This window comes from Punica granatum, chromosome 3 (genome assembly GCF_007655135.1).
Source record: "Punica granatum isolate Tunisia-2019 chromosome 3, ASM765513v2, whole genome shotgun sequence".
Lineage (NCBI taxonomy): Eukaryota > Viridiplantae > Streptophyta > Magnoliopsida > Myrtales > Lythraceae > Punica > Punica granatum.
The window spans coordinates 39,502,459-39,522,560 of NC_045129.1; the positions used below are offsets into that span (position 1 = coordinate 39,502,459).

General features: G+C 37.8%; 3 protein-coding genes and 1 long non-coding RNA gene across 13 annotated transcripts; 2 read left to right on the top strand and 2 right to left on the bottom strand.

Moving 5' to 3' along the window:
• The first annotated feature begins 3,742 nt into the window (after positions 1-3,742).
• LOC116201437 lies at positions 3,743-5,373 on the top strand. Its single transcript, XM_031532679.1, has 4 exons — positions 3,743-4,057; positions 4,521-4,617; positions 4,715-4,841; positions 4,957-5,373. Exons 1-4 carry the CDS (start codon positions 3,843-3,845, stop codon positions 5,100-5,102), a joined length of 585 nt encoding a protein of 194 aa, XP_031388539.1. The 5' UTR covers positions 3,743-3,842; the 3' UTR covers positions 5,103-5,373.
• A 929-nt stretch (positions 5,374-6,302) lies between these two features.
• LOC116201912 lies at positions 6,303-7,701 on the bottom strand. Its single transcript, XR_004155963.1, has 2 exons — positions 7,501-7,701; positions 6,303-7,188 (listed from the first exon to the last, which is right to left on the bottom strand). It is a non-coding gene; the product is annotated as an uncharacterized LOC116201912 (long non-coding RNA).
• Positions 7,702-10,434: 2,733 nt separating this feature from the next.
• On the top strand, positions 10,435-13,297 carry LOC116198880 (pentatricopeptide repeat-containing protein At2g30100, chloroplastic). Of its 8 annotated transcripts, XM_031529140.1 has the most exons (5): positions 10,435-10,591; positions 10,708-10,841; positions 10,955-11,024; positions 11,090-11,736; positions 12,285-13,297. In XM_031529140.1, the coding sequence occupies exons 4-5, from the start codon at positions 11,104-11,106 to the stop codon at positions 13,053-13,055; spliced, it is 1,404 nt and encodes a 467-aa protein (XP_031385000.1). In that variant the 5' UTR covers positions 10,435-10,591; positions 10,708-10,841; positions 10,955-11,024; positions 11,090-11,103; the 3' UTR covers positions 13,056-13,297. The 8 variants fall into 8 exon arrangements, with proteins under 8 accessions (XP_031385000.1, XP_031384997.1, XP_031384998.1 ...); XM_031529142.1 differs by having other exon boundaries at positions 10,469-10,841; positions 11,156-11,736; XM_031529137.1 differs by having other exon boundaries at positions 10,708-11,736.
• Positions 13,298-13,348: 51 nt separating this feature from the next.
• LOC116198879 (inactive receptor-like serine/threonine-protein kinase At2g40270) lies at positions 13,349-17,535 on the bottom strand. 3 transcript variants are annotated; one of them, XM_031529132.1, is made up of 11 exons: positions 17,279-17,535; positions 16,924-17,166; positions 16,618-16,774; positions 16,258-16,329; positions 16,031-16,174; positions 15,858-15,923; positions 15,168-15,760; positions 14,843-14,965; positions 14,582-14,772; positions 14,370-14,502; positions 13,349-14,280 (listed from the first exon to the last, which is right to left on the bottom strand). In XM_031529132.1, the coding sequence occupies exons 2-11, from the start codon at positions 17,051-17,053 to the stop codon at positions 13,670-13,672; spliced, it is 2,220 nt and encodes a 739-aa protein (XP_031384992.1). In that variant the 5' UTR covers positions 17,054-17,166; positions 17,279-17,535; the 3' UTR covers positions 13,349-13,669. The 3 variants fall into 3 exon arrangements, with proteins under 3 accessions (XP_031384992.1, XP_031384993.1, XP_031384994.1); XM_031529133.1 differs by having other exon boundaries at positions 16,924-17,109; positions 17,211-17,535; XM_031529134.1 differs by lacking the exon at positions 14,843-14,965 and having other exon boundaries at positions 16,924-17,535.
• Positions 17,536-20,102: the final 2,567 nt, after the last annotated feature.

Consider the following 20,102-nt stretch of genomic DNA (forward strand, 5'->3'; position numbering starts at 1 on the left):
TGCCGGGCCTCTTCTCCTCTTTTATTGCCCAAACAAAATTTCTCCTTTTTTTTTTTATTTCCCTTTTCTTTCATCTTCGTTTTATTTATGACATTTTGACTTGCGTACTTGATAAAAGTAAACTGACAATTTCATCAATCACTTATGCAAATTGCATCAATTAAATTTCTAAAAAAAATATTATATCAATTTTGTCTCGGATCACATTAATTTCGTCCATGATCATATCAATTTAATCATTTGATTTATCTATGGTCACATCAATTTAGTCCTTAATCACATCAATTTGATTCTTCCGCTTGGTCATATCAATTCAGTCCTTACTTGGTCACATCATTGTGGTCCTTATCAACATCAATTTTTTACATCAAAAATATCTATTTAGTCACTCCCTCCTTTTTATTACTATTGTCTCCGAGCCAATTTTGTAACATTTGTTCTCATTGTTCAGCACTCTGATTCTTGTGTTCTTAGTTGTTGTAGAAAGCTTATAATAGCAGAACTACTTAAGATCAAGTTTCGAGCCAAAAAATAAAGAAACAAGTTAAAAAAATACTGTCGAAATTCCGTTTTCACGAGGTAGAAATTTTGGAGAGCGATATCTCTCAAACTGTGCAACAAAATCACTAACCGTCAAGCGTTGTAGCTTTCTTACGATATGAGGAATCTGTCTATATAAATTTTTGAACCAATATTGACTCTATAAGAATTTGTTATTAATGATCCAAAAATATTTTTCTCTCTAAAAACACAGTGCAAATTCTTATAGAGTCAATATTGATCCAAACAATTTATATAGATAGATTCCTCATATCATAAGGAAGTTATAGCACTTGACGCCTCGTACTTTCGTAGCACGATTTAAGAGATATCAGTCTCCGAAATTTCTGTATTATGAGTGAAAATCAAAATTCAACCACATTTTTCAAACTTGTTTCTTTACTTTTTGGTTTGAAACTGATCTTAAGTCGTAGGTATAAGCTTTTTATAGCCATCAGAATACGAGAATCGGAGGTCCGAGCAATGAAAACAAATGCTCTAAAATCGGCTTGAAAACAAGAGTAGTAAAAAGGAGAGAGAGACTGGAGAGACCTTTTTGATATAAATAATTGATGTTGACAATGACTAAAATGACGTGACAAAGCATTGACAAAGCATTGACTGAATCGATGTGACCAAGCGAAGGGGTTAAATTGATGTAACCAATGACCAAATTGATGTGATCATTGATAAAATTGATGTACCCAAGAACTAAATTGATATGACTAAAGACGAAATTGATATGACCTAAGACCGAATTGATATAACATTTTTTTCAAGGACCCAATTGATGTAACTTGCATAATTAGGGACGAAATTGATCATTTACTCTACTTGATAAGATAGTTTGCCACTGAATCGGATCGGGCCCTCGCACCAACTGAACCCCAAAAGCGTTCAAAAAAGACGTTGGCCCCCCATTAACAAACCTCACAGGGCCTATGCCCCCACCACCGAGATCCATACACCTTAGGAGGAGGCTTGAGCCACTCTCCTGGCCCCAGGTAGGGCTATCCGTTATCCGGTTTACATCGAATAAAACTGAAACCGAACCAAAAATATATCGGTTTCGGGTTCAGTTTCTGCCCAGGCATGCTTGGTTTCAAACTTTGTCGGTTCCAATTCGGTTTCCAGGGTCGTGGGCCGAACCAAATCGAAAACCGAATTATTAAAAAAAAATTAAAGAAAAGAAAGGGAGTTGGGGTTTTCACTTTCGGTTTTACAGCCCTCTGCCTCTCTCTTTCTTCCGCCTCTGGCCATCTATCTGCCTCCCTCTCAAAGTCTCTCTCTGTCTGTTTCTCCTAGGCCAGGACGGACTGGACTTCCAATCCTCTCTGTTTCCGTCCCCATTGAGGCTGCTGATGAGGTCTGCTGCAATTGCCAACCTTCCACGAGTTGTTGTGGCGGCTAGCTTGCCATCAAGACTTGCTCTCGCGATCAAAATGGGCATTTGCACATAGGGGGAGCATTTCTTTAACACAACAAGGAAAGCTTGGGTAGCATTTCTTAGTAATGAGGAGAAAAGGAATTGGGTAGTTGTTGCAATCATCATAATAAATTGAAATTAGCAAAAACTATCACTTACTAGAATCTTGACCAAAAACATTAAATTATATTGGCAAATAACAAGATTTTTTTTTGTCAAAAATAGCAAGGACATTACGTTATATTTTAATAATCTATATATCATTTGTCGATAACAATCTTTCAACTAGATGTCCAATAATATAATTAATTTTCGATTGAGGAGGCTTACTATATAGTGACGTTTCCCTTTAACATATAAGACCTGAAGGTTTTAATTTAAATTCTCATAATTTGAAAATTACCAAAATAAAACTCGACATATTATTGATTATTATTTATATTGAAAATTTATAATCAATTTTTTCAAGAACTTATTATATGAAAAATAAGTATGTATGTCAAGCAAGGATATGACATGTACCATAACCTATATTATCCTGATAAAATTCCTATATGTGTTATCATTCACCAATAATTAAGGTTGCCTTGATTAGTTGGCATATGGCGCGTCAAAATCTGACCAATGCCTAATTTACAATATCACAAGCGAAATTGTATTTGAGAAGATATATTATAAGGTAAATAATTTACTGAAATCTTAAAAAGGAGAAAAAAAAAATCTACTGAGTATCGCTTACCATTTTTAGGTTTCTTATTATGCTCTTTTTCCTTTAATTACTCTAATGCCTTGTACATAAATAAAATTATGACGTACCAAAGTTACTATACGAGGCTCTTATATATCGCATGTAAGTATTATTCCAATAAGTCCTTAAAATGGAAGGCTATGAATACAAGTAGCAAACTAAGAACGTTCTGACTTTAAAGTGGATTATTATTAGTTTAGAAACAAAATCAGGTTCCATAAGCCTGAATGTGCATCAAACTACTTATTACCTAATATTAAAAAAAATTATTAGACCATAATCAATCTGAAATTTTTTCTCCGTAAATTATATGGAAGGAAGAAAATTCAGTAATAATGTAATAATTGACGGGTCAATATGCAAGCATTAACTAAGTTGCCAAGTCATGTTCCCTTGATAATAAGCACAATCAAATACGCTTTATGTATACATACGTGCAATTGCCACACACAGTATGTGTTAAAATTGAAAACGGCTTTTCAAATACAAAATAGAGGGGTGAACAGCTTTTATTACATGCCATATATTCTTGGTCGAAGCATTCTAATCACTTTAATTTCTTGCTTAATTATTTTCAAAACATGAATCCACACTAATCGACATGATTTCCATGATTTGTGTCGATTCATATTGCTCGATGCGTTTGACATCATACTAATACGTAAAATGACAAGAAATCTGTCAGGCAAAATGTATTCTTCTAGTAAAGATAGTAATTTTGGCATCACATCCATTTATGATATGTACATGATCCGAATTGCAGGCCCGGCTTCTGCAATTAACCACTTTTGAGTTTTCGAACTAACTCAAATATACTGCAGACACAAGATTAGTAACAACCCCATAGTATCCAACAATTAGCGATCGGGTTTGACACCGTCATCAAGACGGGAAGTTTCAAACCGGAAGTAGATTGTACTACGGTAATTGAATTATTATATTTATGCTCTACCTACCTATTTTTGTACTTGTCCATCTGTCTATATATCTATCTATCTATACAAAAAGAGAAGGTAAAACCCCACTTTCTTACAGACACTCTTCATTTGCTTTCTCTTTTCCCGAGCACTTGGCTAATTAGCAAGAAACCCTACGTCGATCTAAGTCTATCTTTTTGCCATTGAAGGAATGGAGAGCTTGAATGGTGTTGTTGCCGTGGAAGGAACAACCAACCAGACAATCCCATTGCCACCATTGATGAATGGGCTGAATCAGATCGCCATCCCTAACCAGCAGGGAATTGCTGCATTCATGGAGAATCGATCAAACCCAGCTAGCCATCATCAACCAAGTCAGGGAACACTCCCTCCAACTGGCAATGGAGCCAACAAGAAGCAAGTGAGGTGCGTGGTCCATCTCATCAATCAAACCCTTGATATATAGGGCGAGTTACGGGTTTTGCCTTTTCGTTATTTTCTCTTTTTTGCTGACAAAATAATGCATACGTGAAGACATTTCCAATATATTAATATATATGTACGTTACCCAAAAAAAAGAAAAGAATATATAGGTAACATTGTCGAGCAATTAATCAATGGATTGAATTTAGGATACGAGGTAGCGCATTGAGTTTAGGATACGTGGTAATGCATGTATAGCTAGATTCGACCAAAGATCAACATATTGTGGATCAAGCATTTAATGTATGATATGATATGGCCATATATCCAATATTATTCGGCTTGCTTTCTTCATTTTGCTTCATGCACATATGCTATTTCTGTGTATAATTGGATATATAATATATAAGCCGATGACTATCAGTCATCTGATTATTTTCGTGCACTTTGGACGATGCTTTGCTAGCGGCCGGGCTATTGCAAACAAGGAATATTTACGAAATTATCGCCTCAAGAAGATCACTGTCACGATGCAAATGGAAGCAGAATTGAAGGCCCTCCAAGTAATTAATCAATATTTCTTCCTCTGATTCCATTTTCTCAATGGGAAGGTTGCATCGATGGCCAGAACTTACATGTGCATATGTAATTAATTTGCAGGATGAAATAGCGGCCATCGCTCCAAGAATAAAAAACATTGATCATCAGAATGGGCAGCTCAAGGTCGAGAATGACTCCGTGAAGGAAAAGATCTCTTCATATATGACGGAGCTCGTGACTAGAGAAGGTTTGCTCACTCTTTAATTTATAACTCCCACCGAATGAATTATAAAAAAGATTGAAAGAAAAATTTATTTCGTGTCAATTTCCATTTATGGAATGGTCCAAATTGATGCTTGCAGCTAAATACGAAGAGCTGAGGCAAGAACGGGACGTGCTTAAGCAGATCTACGACGAGATACATGGCCCACCAGAACAGCAGGAGTCTTCAATGAAAAATCTCGCCGACCCCAAAATGATGTTTCTACTCGATCAAGACATATTCTAATTAGAATATGGCTCTGCTAGCTATGGGAAGGATCTGTTTCTGGAGATCTCCAAGCTCTAAGACAAATCTATGCACTCTCTATACTATGTTTGAAGCTCTAGCTAGCAGCATGTATTGAAGTTGCTTTAATATTGTATCTCTTTATAAGGTCTCTTTTCGGTTATAAGGGAGACTTATAACCTAATATAATAAAATAGAAATATTAAATATCTAATAAAGGGATATGAATAGTCGCAGTTGAGTATCGAATTTTGAACATCTTAATTATTTTCACCGTACTACACCATCTTTGATTGCATCTCTTAAATCCAAACAGTAGAATTTTGTATTTTGTGATGTATGTTGGGGCTCTATACCAGGAGCGGTATTATCTGACAAACAAACCTGGGCTAGCTATTATGACACAATTCAAGTGATTAGTATCATAACGCAAATAACATGGTAGGTTAAATTAATAGACAAGCTAGGTTCATGCCCGCGCGTTGCGTGGATTTGTAATGAAATTAATGGAACGCTATTCTCCTTGTCACCTTCTTGAATAGTAGGGTCTGACTCTATTAGCCTCTACTAAATAGGCTCGAGTTGTGCCCATCCAAAGGTCTTCGAAGGGGGGAACAAATATCGGGTTGGAGTTGGATTGCACGAGGCATATATACATTTAATGAAAAATGTGCTAATGTATCATACAATGTATACATTTAACGGAAAATGTATAATATATATCATACAATGTATTATAGTCCACCTCTTACTCTCGAAGAATGTGTTAATCCTCAATATTTGAAATACATAGAGTATAGATAGATAATTTATTCAATTTAACAGATCCTTCAACGGGAAGAAAGTGATATGGGCTGTGAGGGTCAACATATTAATGAGAGTGATTCGAAAAGTTTATTGATAAGGAGCTCAGGTTCTAAGAAAAAGGGAATTGTGGCGCATTTTTATTTCTTGGCTGGGCTTTTATATATATTGACGATTGATTAGGGAGAGGAGAGAGATTGAGTTGCATTTTCTGGACTGGATATAAGCAAGGTTGTCAGAATCGCGATTCTACTTAGAATCGGTCGAGGGTCGTAGAATCGTGAATCGCGATTCGAATCGTAAATCGTAAGATTTTACCTGTAATTAAAAAAAATATATATATATGTAGCATACTTTCATGAACAAAAAAAATCAATCCTTGTTCATTCAAATAAAAACCACAAACCAAAAAATCAACAATAAGACATAAAACACAAAATATCGTTACAAATTATCGAAATTCAAGGTGCAAATCATAACTTAAACTCCCGAAATAAAATGTTAATAACATAAGTCATAACATGAAATGAACAAACAAATCATATCTCATCCAAATCTTCATCATTACCAACATCATCATCATCAAACTCATCTTCTTCAGAAAGCTCCAAGTCATCAACCGTGGCATGCTCTTGTGTGCGCATTGCATCTTCGTCGCCAATTTGAACGCTTCCACTTTCTTCATCACCATCATCTCCACGACCAAGAGAACGCAAGTTAAAATTATGGCTTAATCCATGGAACGAGACCAGAGATTTTTCACTGGAATGACCATGAGAGTTCGATCACAGTTATATGGTATAGAAAATGGAAAGAACCCGTAGCCAATCTTCTTAGATGGTTATGCATAAATAACAGAAGCACAATTACAATATAGATCCAATGCGAGTTCGGCCATCTCTCTCGAACTTGGAGAAAAATTCTTTCATGTCAATGAGTGAGAGACCCGATAGAGCTCGCAAGTCCAGTGTTGAGCAGGCCAGGGCCGCCTAGAGCCACCAAGAACTACAGAGGCCTTTTACTGCCAAACAGTGTCCGAACATCAGTTCACCCTCATCAATTTTTATTCTGCTCGTACTCAAGATACATCAGGACTTGACCATTTCAGATCCGATAACAACAGGAATCAATTCCAGTGAACAATTCCTTACTTCACTTCTCTAAGCATAAGCAAGAATCATGATCGAGGGCAGTTTACAAGCTTTGGACGTCCTGTTCGAGGATCTAGCTCTACTCGGAGGCCCAATTCGATAACCTCTGGTACATCCACAGATCCTTGAAGCTTCAAATTAGATATGGCTCTCGTTCAAGTAAAATAGAAATAGAATCATGTCAAGTAGAATATTAAATGAGTAAAAGGCTAAAAGGCAAATCATCTTCCTCATTAAAGAAAAGGAAGATACAGTGAATCATAGCATATATATATATATATATATATATATACCGTAAGAACACAGTATCACTGCGCCTGTTTTACAACGTGATCAATGGAATACTGCGCCTGTTTTACAATCCCGTCTCAGAGGATGTCAGGATTTCGATCATTAGTATCACTGAGGCTTCCAATAGAGGGATAATCGACTCAGAATCATACCTGCCGGTCCTGCCCTGCCCCCGATCGAAGCTCGGAGTCGCCGTGCACGCGCTACCCGAGAACGTATCCGCCGCTCTGACAAGCTAGCATCGTTAATCGAAGGTGGATGGAACTATGGAAGATTTCGATTGGAGATCTCCAGAAATTAGGGTTAACCACAGCAGAGAAGGAAGAAAGGGCGGGCGGGAGAAAGAAGGAGTGGGGGGGAGGGGGGGGGGGGGGGGGTGGGGGAGGAGTCTCTGGGCCCGGGCTTGGGCTGATTTTGGCCTGACCGTAGAATTGCAGAATCGGGCCGATTCTGCTTCTGCGATTCTCCGGTTAGGCTCGCGATTCCGGCCCGATTTTACAAAAACCGACTCACCCCCTGCAATCGGAATCGGTGACCCCCCATGAATCGTAGAATCGTACGATTTTACGATTCGAATTGCGATTCTGACAACCATGGATGTAAGAGTCCAAAAGAGAGATGATAATGCTTAGTGTAGAAGAAACATTACATGCATGCATGGATAAATTAATGTGATGCATGGATAAGATCGATGCATTAATAATAAATTAATATGATTTTACGAATCAAAATATAAATATTTAGAACAGTACGCTTTGAAATTTTAAGTTTATTATTGAATAATTACTAAAATTAATGTAAATATTATTATAGGTGATATATAAGAAGGGTCAATTGATAATGAGCTCAAGAGTCTCGATATTTCACTAGGAATTAAGGATTTACAAATAGAACTCCCACAATTTTACTCTTCCGCTTTTATATATTATATATTGATATATATTAATTGCAGCTCGCATGAGTTCATATTGATTAGAAGAAAACAGAGATTGTCCATGAATCTTAATCATAAGTTTGAAAAAGCACGAATTTTTTCATCCAAAACTTTGTATAGGATGACTATTATTATTAACGTGTATGTTTACATTTTATATTTTTAATTATTATTTTTAAAAAGAAACTCGTGAAAATAAATAGGAAAATGTAGAAATAAAATGGAAGAGTTGTGTGAAGATAAGAAGTTGCGCAATTCAAAATACTTGCAGCGATGTTTCATGTGAAACCACAAAAATTTCTTGCAAGAAATTTTTTTTTAAAAAAATCACAATAATGTAGAAGATTAAAAAAGAGTTTTCCTTCTCTAATTTAATGAATTTATAATCTATAATCTATTTATGATACATATAGTAGAGTAGAATTGGTACATCTACTAGACATTAAATATATCAATGTAAATTATTAGTTTACTTTTTATTTATTTATAAAAAGTTAATCATTTCCAAATTTGTTCTCCAAAAAATTATTCATACAAAAATATCTTGAATTTTTTATAAACCAAATAAACATAAGTTTTTCTAATAGAAGTTTATGATCTAAAATATTCTGAAAAGAAGTTGTATATAAGTTTTCTGTTCTTATCAATATTGTATCAATTTAAGTGTATATATATTGGTTTTCCATCAATAATGTAATAATGAAGAAATATTATGTATTTATCCTAGTTTATTTAAGTTTATCTTGATCATTATAGAAAGTTTAAAACATCAATAATTTTTCAATAGCAAATATATACGTGACGCTTTAATTGAATATTGAGTTTAATGTTCATTATAATTTCCTATAAATATCTCTAAATTTCTAGAAATTATATGGCTATGAAAATTATATTATTGTAACAATTAAATAGAAAAAAGTAAATTTCAGAAAAATTTATTGTGTTTATGTATTTATTTATTATGATTTTTATTTAAAAAATTAAAATAATACAATTTATATGATAAATGTTTTAGTTATGAAAAGATGTTTGATTTCCAATTAAAATCACTATATGATCATTCCATATGGTAAAATAACTAAATGTAAATTTACCATAATCCTACGTATTTGTACGTATAATTATGCATGTAATTTTTCTTATGATGCATATAATTTTATTTTTTTTATTAAAACTGTTGGAATAAGAATAATATAAAAAAAAGTACTTCAATCATAATATTCATCTTTTAAATTTAGTTTTTAGTAGGATAACTATTATGATGTTATAAATCCATCCTGAATATCCACATAATGTATTAATATAGAGCATGCAAAGGTATGCTTAACCATAAGCTAAGAAATTGTTCAAGTAGTCTACGTGGAAGGCTCTTATTGTTTGAATGGAAACCTCTCATCTCACGATACCAGTGAGGCTAAATTAGTCACCTATATAGAGATTGTTATTTTTTTTTTCCCCTAATGGAAGCTGGGGATGATTATTGCTGGGGGAAGAAGAAATGTATCGGATGATTACTGTTGGGGGACGAAGAAATGTATTGGCCCAAACACAATATGGGCCGAGAGAAACATGTGCCAAAAGCCCATGAAAGCATCTTCCAGCCCAAGGACCAAGACGTGCTCTGTGCTTAAACAATGGATAAAAGAAAATTAAATAAATAAATAAATAAAGCAGTCACCGATCGGTTCGTTCGTTCGATCGACTTTTCCGATACAACTTTTTTTTTTTCGCTGAATGATAAGACTAAGTCGAATTATTAGTCCGCTGTGACTATTCCAATTAAGGAAACTTAATCGCCACGAAATGTTTCTTTCGCCATAACTCGCTGAGACTTTAGCCCAACTTGATCACCGCAACCCCACCAACACACTAATGAATTAAGTCAAAGACCCACTAGATCAAGTATTATAGACCGGTCATCGTCATCCCATAATACACTCACATAATGACGAATTCTACATCCTCGATACAACATGTTTTGTGAAGCAGTGAAGCTATGAGACCTGGCTTCACTGCCAATTTGGTATTAGATCTTTTTTTTTATGTTTGAGGTTTATCCTCGTATCAATCTTCAGTAAAATATTATTCGATGTTTATTCCAAAAAAAAAAAAAACACTTGTTTTGTCATATTGCAGTGGCAATGTCTCCATCTTCCCCTTCAACTGAGTCTGACAGGGATGGAAGCTTCAAACTCAAAGCGGCCACAATTAAATAATATTAATTAATTAATTATCCTCGCCGATGAGCTCAACCCATCACCAGAAGGCTGAACCCCACCTAAAATCCCTGGTCTGAGTTTCATTTCCTGGTAATTGTCGGTTTCTTTTCCCTTCTCTTCTCGTCTTACTAGTCATTGAATGGAATCTTCCCATGAGATGAGAGCGTCCCCATTTCTTCAATCCTCCTAATCCATCTTAAATGAAGGGTCGTCTTTCGGATGCTCGAGTTTGTCGCGAAATGAAGATAAAGTTGAAGCCTTTGCTGAGTTCTTGAGCTGGGAGTCGGAGTTGGAGTCAACCGGGGGCATTTCCAAGAATCAAGCATTTCTCTCGGTTGACGTGTGTGAGCTTTACTTCTTTTTCGGCATAAATCCTTTACTTGAAGTCTTCAGCTGAAGGAATTTCGAGTTTGACAGGGTCATCAACGCCCATTCTCTTCTCGTTGAACCCAGGAAGCTATACAATCGGAATTATGGCCTCCGCCCATGGTTTTGCTTCATTAACTGAGCTAGGGATTCCAAGGTATTCGTCTCTGTCAATTCATCAGCATCGGTGTAGGATCTTGATGCCTCGGGGTTGCCCTACAGGATACTGCTTTAGGATGATAGCGTCAAGAATTTGCAGCCAGCAAAAACCTTGCTTTATTGCTGCAGGGCCTACGGTTGGCAAGCTCCGAGAGTTCAGGCTCTACATGTCTGTTGAATTAGAGCAATTCGTGACGAGTGATGATGAGGATGAAATGAGTGAAGGGTTCTTCGAAGCAATAGAGGAATTGGAGCGGATGAATCGGGATCCTTCCGACATCCTTGAGGAGATGAACGACCGCCTCTCAGCTCGGGAACTTCAATTGGTTTTGGTCTACTTCTCGCAGGAGGGCAGGGACTCGTGGTGTGCCCTCGAGGTGTTCGAGTGGTTGAAGAAGGAGAACCGGGTCGATAAGGAGACTATGGAGCTTATGGTTGCAATAATGTGTGGGTGGATAAAAAAGTTGATCGATAGAGAACATAAGGTTGGGGATGTAGTTGACCTTTTAGTTGACATGGACTGTATTGGACTCAAGCCTAGCTTCAGTATGATCGAGAAGGTGATTTCTTTTTATTGGGAGGCAGGTGAGAAGGAAAGTGCAGTTTCGTTTGTGAAGGAAGTCTTAAAACGGGGTGTCACTTATAATGATGACAATGATGATGACGGACACAAAGGAGGTCCGACAGGCTATCTTGCCTGGAAGATGATGGTAAGTGAGGATGCATCATGTCTTCGTTTTGCTTCGTTTCTTTTGACAATTGAGTTCTGTTAGTCTCTTAAAATAAGATGTATTGTTGAGTATGTGACTCTCTTTCTATTTAATAGCTGTGGGTAATCATAATGGAATGGTATAGCGAATCATGCTATTCTACGAATTTACCGAGTTGTTTTAAGGCCATTTGATTAGCATCAGGAGGTTAATTGCTTAAAATCAGGTAGAGGTTGGTTACCGCAAAGGGAAATGGTGAGAAGGAGGAAGAGAAGGTTGTAGAGGTCTCTGGGGATCCAGTTAATTGGTTTTTTTTATTGGTGGTTGGAATTTTCCTAGTTGACAGTTTTATAACGAACTTCTAATATCAATTGTTATCAGCCATCACCTTCTTCTATGAGTTCTTTCGCTTCAAAATTTTTTTTTTTGGCATTCTCCTTAGTAAATAATAACATGACTTGTTAGCATATTTTTCCTGCTTTAACAAGAGGCTATTTCATTGTATGGTTTCCAGAAGATTGATGCCTTTCTTATGTGAACTCAACCAGGTTGAGGGCAATTACAAGGATGCAGTAGGCTTGATCATTTCTTTCAGGGATTCTGGGCTGAAGCCTGAGATGTATAGCTACCTAATTGCGATGACTGCTGTGGTCAAAGAGCTAAATGAATTTGCTAAAGCTATACGGAAGCTCAAAGGGTACTCAAGAACTGGCGTGATTTCCAATCTTGATCAGGAAAACATAGAGCTGATAGAGAAATACCAATTGGATCTTATAGCTGATGGTGTCCGAATCTCCAATTGGGTCATACAAGAGGGAAGCCCTTCTCTTTACGGAATCGTTCATGAGAGACTTCTCGCTATGTACATCTGTGCAGGTCGTGGACCTGAGGCTGAGAGACAGCTGTGGGAGATGAAGCTCGTGGGGAAAGAGGCTGATGACGACCTTCACAATATAGTATTAGCAATCTGCGCTTCTCGGAAAGAAGTAAACGCTATTCAGAGGTTGTTGACTCGCATGGAAGTTACGAACTCCCTTAGGAAGAAGACCTTGATGTGGCTCCTGAGAGGTTACATTAAAGGTGGACACTTTGATGAGGCCTCAGAAACATTGATCAAGATGCTTGATATGGGCCTTTCCCCAGAATATTTGGACCGGGTTGCAGTTCTTCAAGGGCTGAGAAGTAGGATTCAGAGATCGGGAGATGTGGATAATTATCTCAAGCTCTGCAGGCGACTCTCTGATGCGAATCTTATCGGTCCTTGTCTTGTATATCTGTATATAAAGAAGTATAGGCTTTGGATCACGAGGATGCTGTGAAAGAATTGGTAGAGTTTTGAGACATTATACGTGTTACCAGAGAATATGTATTCCTCGTGAATTTTTTGTATAAATCTGAAATGTGTGTGTATATACAAATAAGAATCCTCTGTTTGTCTGGCGGCATGGGGTATGTATCAATGTGAAGAAATTCTCAGCACGTGCATTGATGTAAAAGTGCTCGTTGTGGTCATAAGCATTGTTGGTTTTGTCTTATCAAAGGGTAGAATGTATCTTTGTGATTCTGCTGTTACATGTAAAAACTCGCATGGGATAAGCTCGACAGCGAGAAGTCGCATAAAAAACGGTGAAGAATATGAATTTATTATTTCTGTAAGTGTGTTCACAAGCAAGTATTTGCAACAAATCAGCAAGTCGCAGTAAAGCCACAGGCAGGAGTTCGCCTTCCTCCAATATCTACAACTATTCAGGCAGTTCAATTCTCTACATCAAGTTAGATATAGCAGCGGCATCTGACCCCGCACGGAGCTGCTGCTTCCACCAAGTCCAAAATCACCCAAAAAATGAACAGAAAGCAAATACAAAGAAATGATTTGACAAGAAATATGCAAGCTGCAGAACCTATACTTGAGACTCAAACTTTGATATCCTTCCTATTCATGACTCGATCCCGTGGACATAATCTCGAGCTCTGCCCACCAGAGCGGAGACAGTTTCGGTGTCGCTCCTTCGGGTTCCATCGCTGTTATCTCCTTCAACCTCTCTGTGATCTCTCTCATCTTCGGCCTCTTCTTTGGTTCAGGATCTATACACTCTTTTATCACCTCAAATAGTTTGTGGACCGCATCTTCTTGGTAGGAACTCAAAGTCGGGTCCACAATCTTCTTGGAGGGCTGGCGTCCTTTCAAGTAGTTTGACAGACAACTCATCACGAATCCATAATCCATCGAGTACGGAATCCTCCCTGTTATCATCTCGAATAATATGAGACCGAAGCTGTAAACATTGCTTTCGGGATCGACTGATGGAGCTTCCAGTAGCTCCATGGCATGGGACCCAATTCCGATCTTTGCTGCGATCAAATCGTTCCAGAAACTAAAATCCGATATTTTTGCTGCATAATCTTCTGTTAAGTATATAGAGGACGAGTTGAGGTTCCGGTGAGCTATAGGAGGACTCAATTGATGCATGTACTCGAGGCAATAAGCCATCCCCATTGCGATCCTCAGTCTCATTTGCCAGTCCAACTGTTCCGACTCTTTAACTGAAAATTTACAGTCGTGACGACGCATTAATAACCAAGAAATAGTCCCGTAAGAAGCTTATAGGCATCATTCAAGGTCCAGTGCTTACTGTGGAGATGCTCGAAGAGTGTTCCATTGGGGGCGTACTCAAAAACCATCATTCTCGTAAACGGCTTCTCTTCCTCGCAGTACCCAATGAGGTTCACGAAGTTCTTGTGGTTCAGTTTTGACAGCGTATCAATCTGAAACAGTATAGGATACTTGTTAAGCCCTGAGTCGAGATCGATGCACTGCATAAGTTGAGTAAATCTGTTGAGTTACTTTGTTTCGGTATTGGGTCTCTAAGTTCTTGGACCAGTCCTGGGGAGATGCCACCGCAATTGAAGTCACGGCTATTTCAACCCCGCTTGATAAGGTCCCCTTGTAGACTGTCCCATCCGATAAATTCCCAATTATGTTACTGAAATCCTCGCAAGCTGCTTCCAATTCTGACCGATTCAGCTTTGGCACACCTGAAACAAGTACTCTCTTATAGGATTAATGAATATATTCATTGTACGAGAAAATAAGTGACACTTGCACCTGAATGGAAGGACTGGAAGATGTAGTTTGTTCTGTATATGTGCCACACAGTAAAGGAGGGTGGGAGTTCGAGTTCCGGTCCATATTTCCTACGTTGGAGGTTACGTGACCCAAATTTTGATCCTAGATGATAACGATAAATTTGTTTAGCCAAAGATTCTCAGAGGATACCCTCGGAAAATTTCCATTTTGAATCAGGACCTACTTTCTCTTTGGAAGTTGTAATAATTGGTGCTGCTACTATATTCTAGGTCCTACCAGTGCTTCTAACCTGAAACCATGCAGAACTATAGATTCCATTCCACGAGAATAGAAAAAGAATCACCTGTTATGAAGGCTTTCTGCAGTTGCCCGCTCAGCCCCGTGGCCCAAGGCTTGACGGTAACAACCTTACTGTCTCGGAAGTAAACAAATCCAACAGCTGAAACTAAAACAATCAACAATCCTCCTATTACTCCGGCACAGATTATCAGCACCCGATGCTTTTGCTTGGAATTGCTATTAGTAGTAAGATTTGTTTTGGGAGTTGAAACAAGGTGGGGAGATGGAACCAGCTCAGCCCCCCGAGGTGGAGACGATCCTGAAACAGGCGGTTTGGCATGCGAGTTTACCTTCAAGGTGGGACCAGGTGCTACAACAGGTGAGGGAGAGGGTGACTGAGATTCTGATAGTGGGAAAGGTGATGGGGAAACTGAAGATTCGGGTGGTAGGGATATGGAAGGCAAGATCAATTGAGATGGGGATAGTGATGGCGATATAGAAGTAGCAGACGACGAAGGAGCATGAGATGGTGAAGACGACGACGTTTCGGAAGTCCGCTTCTTGTGTCTGTGTTCATTGCTTATCGATGGAGTAGGAGCCTCTACCTGCTGCTGAAGCAGCCTCCTATAACTCCAACTCCCATGTCGGGCGCTATTCCTTTGAAAGAAAATACAAAAATGCGTCTTGAAATCAATCTTTAACCTCATGACACCAAGGTTGTTAGCTCACTTGAAATCTCAATTCAATCTCTTACCAAGATGCATTAAACTCGTACGTTCGGGGGGAAGCAGTTTTGAGGAACTCATTGCTGTCAAGTAGCCTGAGACAGGGAAAAGGAGAAGGATATCGAAGTCGATCCACAAGATAAGATCTCGAGCATAAAAGAAATTTACGGAGTTAGTTTTATGCCAGAAGCGATTGTCTTACAGGGTCGTGAGCGAAAGGTTGTTCATGATCTCCAAAGGGAATGGTCCGCTGAAGTTATTGTAGCCTACATCTAAGATTTCGAGCTCCTTCAGACCGGCAATCTCCTTTGGTATACATCCCGAGAAAGAGTTATTCCTAAGATTGCTGTAGGGAAAAGCCGACAAATTTTAGATGATTACTGAAGATATTCTTTCTTCTGAAGGAAATGAGGAGGCGTATTTGCTCACATAGATCTCAGATAGGTCAGCTTCCCGAGTTCGGGTCCAAGTGTTCCTTGAAGATGGAGATCTCTCAAGTTCCTGCAAAGCAAACTCGGACTAATCCAAATCAATTCGAGAAATCATAACAGTAGCTTGCGCCGGAAGTAACAGGAAACGAATTTCAATCATCAAGGACTGTTCTTCATACAATTCGAATCGGTGTTCTTTTTAATGTAAGCATATTCGATGAAGAGGGAAAAAATCAAAATCCGGTTGGTTATTCAAAAACAACTCTTGTCAAAACTACCGAAACGAACTACCAGACCGAAACTCCATCATCGTTTGCAAGGAACAAACAGTAGTCAGCAAAGCATGTAGGTCACTCACAGGATGACTACCCTTCCATGGGAGCACTCGATGCCGAACCACGAACAGGGATCAATAATACCTCCACCTCCGTCACCTTGAGCATTCCACTTCCAGTTCGATAAAGCCCCGAACGGATCCTTTGAAACTCTGTCACGAAACCTGAGCAGGGCCACCCCTGCGTCGTCAGAACAATCAAAGAAAGAAGCAGGCGAACCTCTCAGTCAGTCAGTCTCAAATGGAGAGTTCCGAGCTTAATTTTAGGTAGCTAGGATCACCGGGAGCCAGGCATTAGCCATAGTATAGTAGTCACCAACCAACAGGTACCTTGGGTGTTGAGAGAAAGAGAGGAACAGGAGCTGGGGCAGAGCGAAAGCAAGAGGGCCATTAATAGCAGCCGATGAAGATAGACTCCATGGAATCTGGTTGTGCCGCTCTCGCTGTTCTTTTTGAACATCTTTGCTCGCTTGGAATTGTTGAAACTCTTCTGTCCAGTTCCAGAGCTTCCTTGCTCTGTTCCGTGTTCAGATAGATAGAAATTACCGGAGGAGAAGAAAGAATGCTGCGATTCTGCAAGGAGATGACAAAGGCGGGCGCGAGTGAGTGTCGTCTACCTGCGGGTGCAAAAGCTAAGGTAATTTGGGGAAGGGGGGGAGAGAAGAAAGCGCGTGGTGTGAGCTGCCTGATGGATCGGAGATTGAAGAATGTCTTTCCGTCTGTGCTTCCTCCTTTCTTGTTTTTGTGCCAAAAAAGAAGAAAGACTAAAAGGGGCCGTTGAGCTTCCTCTTCCTCTTCCTCTTCCTCTTCCTCGTCGCTAAAACCGTGTCGTGTTTCCCTTTTTTTTTTTTTTCCTTTTTTGGGGGTGTTGTCACCCCCTGGAGGAGGAGATCGGAGCGAACATGTTCGATTGGATTTTCGTTTTTTTTGTCGGTTGTCTTGTCTGGGTGCGAGCGGCGACTTGAAATATATATATATATATATATAGATGCATCGCGCCGTCCTACCTATAGCCACGTGCCATTCACATGTGAAATGCTCCGAACCTGTGTGTTTCTTACTTCCCCCCAATTTAGTTAGTTTTTCTTGGTGAAAATAATACATTTTTCCTTTTGCTCTTTGTTCTTATTTATGTATTTATTTATTTTGGACGTATATATACACATATTTCTTTTGTTTTTATGGGAATTGAGAAATCAAGCCATAAATTAGATATTTAGAAATTTTATTTTATTGTATTAGACTCATGAATCTTCTTATTGTAACAATATATATATATATATATGTATTTATGTATGGATGTCTCGTCCATATCCGCCCTTGTAATATTCAATTGAGCATTCTTCCTGGTATTCATTTTTACTATGAATATACGAAGAATTCTTATTATAGTTGGAAAATATATTGAAAGGAAAGAAAATTCTTCCATCTTGTTCTTTAATAGTTACAGCTTCTTTTTCTTGATGAAAAAGAAAGACATGCACAAGCAGACCTATATATATATATATTATTCTCTGTGATTTCCAATTCCAATTATGAGGATTATTTATATATATTGCGCTGCATGAGGAAGACCAGGTCACGTACATGTGCCCATATATATACTTTCGCTGATATAGTCAATAAATGTGTGTATATATATGTGTGTGTGTGTGCGCGCGCATCCCATCCCATATATATTATATACATTACATATATTATACGAAAAAATAAGAGAAGGAATGTCATTTGTGCCAGAGACCAGAGAATGAGTGTGTAGAAGATTTGACTTCGTCGGGTTCGGTTATATATATATATATATATATATATATTTCAGTTATAAAGGATGATTATAGCCTAATATAAGAATAAAAATAACAAAGTTAAAATAAAAAGACATGAAAATCTCATTGACGATAATCAAATTCGAGACATCATAATTTCGAACGATGACTTATGTTACTGCACCAAATCTTATTTTTCTTTGGTTTTCTATTTAAATTGCGTGTGTTTTATTCTTATTCCTAGTTGCCGTCCTTTAATTGGTCCAACTCGGGCCAGGCCACCATATGCATGCACTTCGTCGGATGTTAATGCAGCCATTTCTTGTTTACATTTATTTAATTTAATATAATAATGTAATTATTACATTAATGTCTGCTGCTTCAGTTTTTGCCGATCGACTTCGCGAGGAAGTATTCAAATTTACGAATACCGAGGAGCATAATATATATATGTGTGTGTGTGTACCATCTTCCGACCATTACGCACCTCCTCCTCCGTTGACCCCGTAATAAACTGCCCATCCTTAGATATTAATTTAGGATTAAATAAACTATTTATGATTACTTATAAAAAAAACCATATAACAATAACGTGGTATAATACTTCAACCAAACCCCAGCGCCACCCCCCCCCCCCCCCCCCCCCCCCCTCAACCCAAAAAAAAAAAGAAAAGAACAACCTAAAATCAAATAGGCATAATATAATAAAAATACTGTTAACTATACATGCTTCCCTGCAACTGATCATTATATATATATATATATATATCTTATATAACACAATGTACAGTGTACGCTTCTTTCCAGCAAAAAATTCGTATTTGCCCTAAGATCGCCTGTCTCTAGCTATAGCGTCTAGGAATATATACCAAGAATTATCGATGATCTATAAATTCACGGTAACTGTCCATATATATACGCACACATGCACAAAGACATGTAATGGAGTCAATTTTGGACCCTTCTGTTTTTAGTTTTGGTAGTCAAATTTGGACTTTGAATTGGTAGTAATTTGGATACCGTGAAACCCCATGGTAGAATTGTATATAATTTAAGACAGTTTATATATATATGTGATTTGTGATATGGCATGCATGGATCAATTTGGAAATATTTATATGTAAATATTTGTGTGTGTATATATATATATATATATGCATGTGATATATAGATTTATATTTTACCGGCCGGCGAAGTGCGCTAATTAGTGTCCATGGCTTGGAAGAGAAGTATTCAGCAAATGGGGTATGAGTATGAGTTTAGACTTAACTTCCTCATCAATTCTATAAAATATACATAAAAGGATCCGGAGAAATTGATCGAAAAGGACATACAATCTCCCATGGAGTCCTCTGCCATCATAGATTTTCCTTCTTGCTTTCTCTCTTTCTTTTTTTCTTTTTTGGGTAAATGAAATATCATAGATATATAGCTACCTACTGACGCATATGTCTTATCTTTTAATTAATTAGTGCCATCATCCACCAAAGGAAAAGAGGTGCATAAAAAACTTTATGAGAAAAAAAGAAAAAAAGAGAATTGGTACAAGGATATGAAGGAAACAACTACTAACTGCAAATTAATGCCCACCTAGAAAAAAGCTACTGTAAGTGCATTTGCTAATTGAGGGAGAATTAATATAATAAGGTTTGCTTTGAGAAAAGCTCAGTTCCATTGAGTAGAATTTTTCATCTTGAAGGAAGTGTTATAAGATCGAGCAAGCAATCCATAAATTTCATTTCTCGC